Source organism: Triticum urartu, chromosome 6A, assembly GCF_056163025.1.
Source record: "Triticum urartu cultivar PI428250 chromosome 6A, HENAU_Tu73, whole genome shotgun sequence".
Lineage (NCBI taxonomy): Eukaryota > Viridiplantae > Streptophyta > Magnoliopsida > Poales > Poaceae > Triticum > Triticum urartu.
The window spans coordinates 483,554,084-483,561,033 of NC_141878.1; the positions used below are offsets into that span (position 1 = coordinate 483,554,084).

Here is a 6,950-nt window from a genome sequence, read left to right on the forward strand (position 1 = left end):
CCTCTCTCGTTGCTATGCATCACCATGATCTTGCGTGTGCGTAGGAATTTTTTTGAAATTACTATGAAACCCAACACTATGTGATTCGAAGCAATAGTCTAGTTTTGACATAATAATGTAGATACTCAAGCATATCAACAAGCAACCATGTCTTTCAAAATATCAATGCTAAAATAAGTTATCCCTGACCCATCATGCTCAAACATTGATCCATTCATGAAACACGCTAGAATATTAACTACACTCAATACTTGAGCACGATCATATTGCCTCCTAGTTGGTGCTTTTATGAGAGAAGATGGAGACTCAAATTTCAAAAAATAAAAATTGCATAAAGTAAAAGAAAGGCCCTTCGCAGAGGAAAGTAGGGATTTGTAGAGGTGCCAGAGCTCAAAGCGGAAAATTAGAGATAAAAACATTTTGGGAGGTGTATCCATCCCACCAACGAAAACGACTTAGAGTTTCCAATACTTTCCATGCATAGATATATCATAGGCGGTTCCTAAACAGAAAATAAAGTTTATTACTTTTTCCACCATAACTTTCACTTTCCATGGCTAACCGTATCTACGGGTGCCCTCCATACCAACACTTTCTAAGGAATTTATTATTTGACAACATAAAGTAAATTCAATTATTTTTGTATTTCGGGACTGGGCATCCCTAATACCTTTGCCTTACTCTCGTGCAATGACAAGTGAATAAACACTAATCTTGAGAATAACACATCTAGCATGGAAAACATTAGCCACCCCTCACCGCTCCGCGAGTGAAACAAACACACAAAAGAGAATTTTATTTTGAAAATTAGAGATGGCACATGCAAATTTGCTTAAAACGGCAAAAAAATACTGCATATAGGTAGATATAGTGGACTCATGTGGCATAATTCCCTAATTCCCTGCCCAGTCCCTAGTTTTCTTCTCCCACGTTCATGGCCATGGCCGCTAGCCCAAACTCGTCCTCCCATGTTCTCTGGTTCCTCTCCTCCCGTGTTCATCATCATGGCAGCCAGCTGAAGTTCGTCCTCCCATGTTCCCTGGTTCCTCTCCATTTCTATCGGTAGCTTCCGTACGTACGCGTACATGTAATCCAGCAACCACGTTTGCAGCCGGCCGGAGGTAAGACCATTTAGTAGTAACATTCACATGATTCCAATTTAATGCCTACTCTACTATCCTCTCCCAAAACTATCAATTAGAAACAAAATAAACATCAGCTCATATCATGACAAAAAAACATCAAACTAGTATGAGATTTTTGTACTCGTTTAAAAGACCTGAAACCGTATAAGATCCAGCTAAAATTAGATTACTATTTTTGGTAATTATTCCGTACGCGTACGATCCGGCGGCCATGTTTACTAATTTTGGTAATTATTCCATCAGGACATTTGATTTACTTTTTTGCGGGCAAAATTGGTGTACTGCTGGATGTAAATACTTCTACTAGGCTGGAAGCAAGCTAGACACATATGCTGGAGTTGTGACAACAAGCTTCAGAGTTTGCAAAGAAGCTTTTAGAAGATCAGAAAATGAATAAACTTGCAATGTTGTTCTGGCTTGTTTCAGTAGTTTTAGCATTTGTCTGTGGAATGGTAGCGCTGGCTTAGTTAGTATGAGAGTGAATTAAGCAGGACTTTGGCATTGCGGCAGCATGAGAGATCATTAAAATAGTGAATGTAATATGAAATTATTGCTGAATTTTGGCTATGTCCTGTTTCTTAATCTTGTTTTTCAAATTAGCAGTATTTGGGCTATATGATGTTGCTCACTTCCTATGTGAATTGGTAGTATTCTCAGTGTTGTATTAGCTGAACCAAATCTGAACATGCACGGAGTATTTGCAATGCCTTCAGTTTGCCGCCGACAAACTATCTGTTTCAGTGGCAGCGGCCCGGGGCATGCCGTCGTTGTTCGCCTTCCTAACTGGTGGCAGCACGACGGAGTATTTTGGGAGCATCGCCATTCTTCTTATGAAATTCACATCACAGTAGCATGTAGCAGATCATGTAACATTTACAATGTACTCTTGGGAGTATTAACATGACATTACATTAGCATGGATTTAGAAACAAGAGCTGCCCAGAATTATTTGTACAGTTTCACCATAACTTTGAAAGAACACATTTTTTTCGAACACGACAGGGAACATATTACATAAGAACCAGTCATGCTGACTTGCTGACATCGCAAAGCAGTACATATGTCTTATAAGAGGGAACAAGCGCTACCAGTACTAGTTTTACAAGCTCAACACCTCACCTGGAGTCATCGGGAGATCAGGACTAACAGAGTCATCGGGAGCTCCTTGTCACGCTGCCTTCTGCAAAGCGCCGATCACCCTACAACAATAACAAAGCGCCTCAAATAATCTCTGTATCTTCGTCGCTGCAATAATCTTCCAAAAAATAGACTTTCACATACAATCCCAGATCAACTTGGAGTCATTGGGAGCTAGGGAGTCACCTGCTCGTTGTTGCGCGGCACGCGCCGAACGCCGATCATCACGTCCCCTGCCGCCGCATTGTCGAAGAAAAGAAGGGAGACGAGACTGAAACAGAAGGAGGAGCAGTTAACTAGACCCACCCCACCAAGCCGACGTGGCAGTCGTCGAACGCCATGCAAGCAAAACCGCCTACAGAAACCACTATAATCAACGCAAGGGGATGATTTGCATGGTATTAGAGATCTCAGGGGGTTGCTTAACTGGTTTTAGAGTTGAGGGGGTGGATTAGCCGGTTTATGGAACCCCAGGGGTTATCTGAACTTCTTTCCCCGACCCATCCATCGGCATATTGCCATCGGTTTCTAATATCTAGGGTTTGTCTTACGTGGGCCGCCCTTGGGATTCCTCAGGTGTCCCCCCCTCCCGTCGACGGCAGCTCGGCGCACGCATCCAGGATCTCCGCCCCTTCTCCGGCGCTGGCCAAGAAGTGCGCCAGCCCCCAGGTGAGGTTCGACGGTCTCCCCCATTTTTAACCCCCGTTGCACACTCAGATTAGTACGATTTTAATGAATAAACCATACTTTGTGAACTGTGATGCATTGATGCAGAGCCGATTGCTCTAGCACGGACGATGGCGGCCTCCGGCAAACGCCTCGCCGGCAGCTCTGACAGGCTAAGTGACCTCCCTGATGGCCTCCTCCACACTGTCATGTCGTTCCTCACGGCCCGGCAGGCCGTGCAGACATGCGTGCTGTCGCGGAGGTGGGAGGACCTCTGGTGCTCCATGCCTTGCCTCAACATCGACGAGCGGGAGTTTAGCACCTCAGCAATCTTGTCCGACTCCGACTCCGACGATGGGGATGAGGGTGGCCCTAACTGTACTAGGTTTGAGTATTTCGTCATCAATCTGCTGATGTTTCACAGTGCGGCAACATTGGATGTGTTCAGGTTTCATTCTGTTTCTGAACGTAAGATTAAATCTGCCGACCAATGGCTACGCCGTGGCATCAAGCGCTTCCCCAAAGTGGTGGATATCGATTCGAATTGCTGTTGTAAATTACCACGTTTCGGTTCCAGTTCTTCACGCCTCAACAGGCTGCATCTTTCTCGCATTTCTTTGGACAAAACCTTCACCCAGCAGCTACGTTCTGGTTGCCCGGTCTTGGAAGATTTGGAGCTCAACTGGTGTGTCCTTGAAGATGCAGAAATCACATCTTGCACACTGAAGAACTTGACAATTGAGCATTGTACAATTTACCATCCTAGTGTGCTGACTATCAAAGTTCCGTCTCTTACTTGCTTGCAGCTGGTCGCTTTTAGTCACAACTGGGATGCTGTTGTAGCAAACGAGATGCCGTTCCTCATCAAAGCCACCATTTGCATAATCCGTTCAATACAGATACTGCCATGGAAGCTTCTTTTCAGCCTAATTAACGTGAAAGATTTAAAACTGACTGGCTTTCGAGTACCGGTATGTCTCTCCTGCTTATTAGTTTTTTTCTGATTATTAAAGGATCTTCTCTCCCCAATTGTAACGAAATAGAGTGTTTGAGCATCTTAGTTTTCTGGTGCCATTTGAGTTTTTTTATCTTTGCAATTAATACTAGGATTACTAACCATACTTATATACGATTTCATTAGACTTGTATCCATCATTTGAACTGGATGATGTTTTGATTCCTCGATTCAGGCAAATCTTCATGATGGATCGGATACTTTCCCTGTGTTCCATAATATTAGAACCTTGCTGTTTGACACATGCGATCTAAGTGACAAGTTTGATATGCTCGGATGCTTTCTGAACAATGCCCCTGGTTTAGAGAAGCTTACACTTGAAAGTTGCACGGTACTTCCTATCTTCCTTGATCTCTGCTCTAGCTTTACAATCTTAAACTTTTCCTGAATTATTTTACTCCCTAAAGCTTCCAGAAGCTTCTAAGGGAAGCAAGACAGGAGGAAATCTGAAGAGGGCATCTCTAGAATATGATTACACGCTTACTTTCCAATGCCCAAGCCTGAAGTTGACTGAAATCAAATACATATATGACGACGATGTTCAGAAACTGTTTGACCTTTTGCTTGGCGCTTGGAGGAACCTACAGAAGACTAACATTGTGATTAATAAGAAGACTTAGGGAGTGATTAAGAAGGCTTGAAGCAGTGAACACCAGACACTTTTGCAATGCTTATTATTTCTGTTCCTCCTTAAATGTAGCATGCGCTCTGCCATTTGCGAATGTAATTATATATATTTTGCCTTTGATGGCAGGACAACTGAACAAGCATTTACTTTGGTTCATTTCTGGATATTCTAATGGTGTGCTTTTTTTTGTTGTGTTTGTTGCACGAGTCCATGACACATCTTTTTTTGCGTAGTAATGCGTGTCTCATTAATAAAATAAAAATTCACTTTACAAGCCACGTAAACATCGACATTACAGGATTGAAAAGATAGGATCGTATTCCATTGGATGGGAGTACATACTAGTGCAGTAGCACTGAAGAAAATCCGTAGGAGCACTAGGAGAGGCATCACCACCCAAACACACAGGAACAGCGTATGCCTAATCTGCTATGTTCTTTTTTTTCTCAGTTCAACCAGTCGGGCTCTGTCTTGCTTGAGATCTGGCATTGGTTTCACCTGTGTGGCTGTGTTAATGTGTATCATGGTCCTGTTTAAACGAAGCTGCACAGCACAGTTTGATCAAATGCCGGTCAGAGAGTTTTCTTTCGGCCCCCGTGTCGCCTAGCTTGGCAACTCGGGCGGCGACCCGATCCCCGCCGCCTCCCACTCCCCCCACCTGCTCCTCCTCCCTCACCGCCGCCGGTGGCCACCCCCGGGCAAAGCCCGTGCGGGGGTGGCGGCGGGGGGGCCTTCTCCCATCGCGCAGCGTCCAGTGCCTGGCGGTGGACTGTGCGGCTGCCTCGCCTATCTTCGGTGATGCTCTGGCGGCGGGGGTGATGCTCGGCTTGCGGGTGCGGAGGGGGCTGTTGCAGGGCGCTGCGTGGGGCGGCTGGATCGAGCCGGTCGCGGCCAGATCTGGCTTCCCCGGTTTCTGCTGCGGGGGTCAGCGGCACGGGTGCTCGGACGCCGGGGCGGTGGCCCCGGACCTCTTCGATCTCTTGGCGGCGCGGCCGCAGGCGGGCGGTGGCTCTCGTCGTCTGCGTGGGTGGCGGCAGAGCTGCTGTGGTTTGGCGTCTCTGCTGCGGCGGGAGGTGGTGCGGCTCGGCGAGATTCGGGCATGGCTCCTCCTTCCTCTGGCGGGGTCGGCTGGACGGTGGAGATGGCGGTGTGCGCCCAGGACCCGGTAGCACGGCTGCTGCTAGGCGGGGGGTCGTGCGGGACGGCCTCGGCTGGGACGGGCGCAGGCGCTGGCGGGAGATTCCCTTCGGTGCTCTGCGGTGCAGGTTTGGTGGCGGTTGGTGGCCGGCTGGTTCGGGCTCGCGGTGGTTGAGCATCTCCGGGAGAAATCCTTCTCCGGCCTCTGCCGGATCCAGCGACGGCGACGCCCACGGGCGCCGCACTCTTTCTTGGAAGCGTCGTTTTGGTGTGGTGCTTCTCCCCGTGGCCTTGGCTTCGGAGGGAATCCTCAGATCCGCGGGATCGGGCGATGAAGGCGTCTCCACGTCTTCTTCCTCCTTGGGGGCATCGTCTCGGAGCCGGCTACAACTGGAGACCGGTGGAAGGCGGCATCTTCGCCGCGGTGGCTGGCGGCATCTTCGCCGCGTGGTTGCTGAGGCGGCCGTTTCGGGGGCGCTGATTTCTGTTTGGCAACGATGATGGCATCGAGAGGAGCTTGGGTCGCGGCTCGGGCTTTGGTAGTCGGATCTTCCCGGCGTGTCCGAGGTGCTCTTTCGTGGGTTACCCGGTTGCTTTGAAGTCGGAGCTGCGGTGGAGCGGATCCAGGTGGTGATGACGACAGGCGCTCGGTGGTCGTTCGTGGCGGGCACGGTCGGTGCAAGTCCTGCATATCTCCCGGGCAATGATCGTCGTCAAAGTCGAAGCTGTCAGTTGTTCGTGCGTGTGGTCTGTTGGCATGTGCCGTCGTGGAATGTGTTCCATGTCGGTGGCCAGGTTGGCCGGTGGTGCCCATGTGTTTATGGGTTGGGTTGTTTCGGTTTTAGCCCGGTTTTCCGTCAATTAACCGGACAATTCTCACTTCTTCTTAATCAATGAAAATGGCAAGTGTTTTGCCTCGTTTAAAAAAATGCCAGTCAGAAGGTTCAACGGCGCCTACGACGGTTGCTCCGTCAAAACCCAATGAGCTCACTGTTTTTTTGTTTTTTGTTTTTGGAAAAGAACCGTGTTATTGAATTCGCCACACTGTTGTGGTTTGTAAAAATACCAACATTGTACTTTAGTTATCCCTAGCCGGATGTGGACTAGCAGCACTCGACGACGCAACGCTCCGAAATTGTTAGAGTTGTGTCGAATATTGTGTAAAGGTAGATTACAGTTGGACTTGTAGTTGTATTGTGTTTAGATAGGATATGGAGTCGTA

At 48.0% G+C, this 6,950-nt stretch overlaps 1 protein-coding gene across 1 annotated transcript; it reads left to right on the forward strand.

Moving 5' to 3' along the window:
- The first annotated feature begins 2,844 nt into the window (after nt 1-2,844).
- LOC147965805 (MEIOTIC F-BOX protein MOF-like) lies at nt 2,845-4,748 on the forward strand. Its single transcript, XM_087528408.1, has 4 exons — nt 2,845-2,951; nt 3,057-3,919; nt 4,139-4,294; nt 4,371-4,748. The coding sequence occupies exons 2-4, from the start codon at nt 3,080-3,082 to the stop codon at nt 4,581-4,583; spliced, it is 1,209 nt and encodes a 402-aa protein (XP_087384534.1). The 5' UTR covers nt 2,845-2,951; nt 3,057-3,079; the 3' UTR covers nt 4,584-4,748.
- Nucleotides 4,749-6,950: the final 2,202 nt, after the last annotated feature.

Bases quoted from the DNA above. Each gene is read 5' to 3' on its own strand.
- LOC147965805 (XM_087528408.1), top strand. From the start codon at position 3,080: ATGGCGGCCTCCGGCAAACGCCTCGCCGGCAGCTCTGACAGGCTAAGT. The intron at 3,920-4,138 runs GTATGTCTCTCC...TCCTCGATTCAG, and splicing joins TGACTGGCTTTCGAGTACCG to GCAAATCTTCATGATGGATC. The intron at 4,295-4,370 runs GTACTTCCTATC...TACTCCCTAAAG, and splicing joins TTACACTTGAAAGTTGCACG to CTTCCAGAAGCTTCTAAGGG.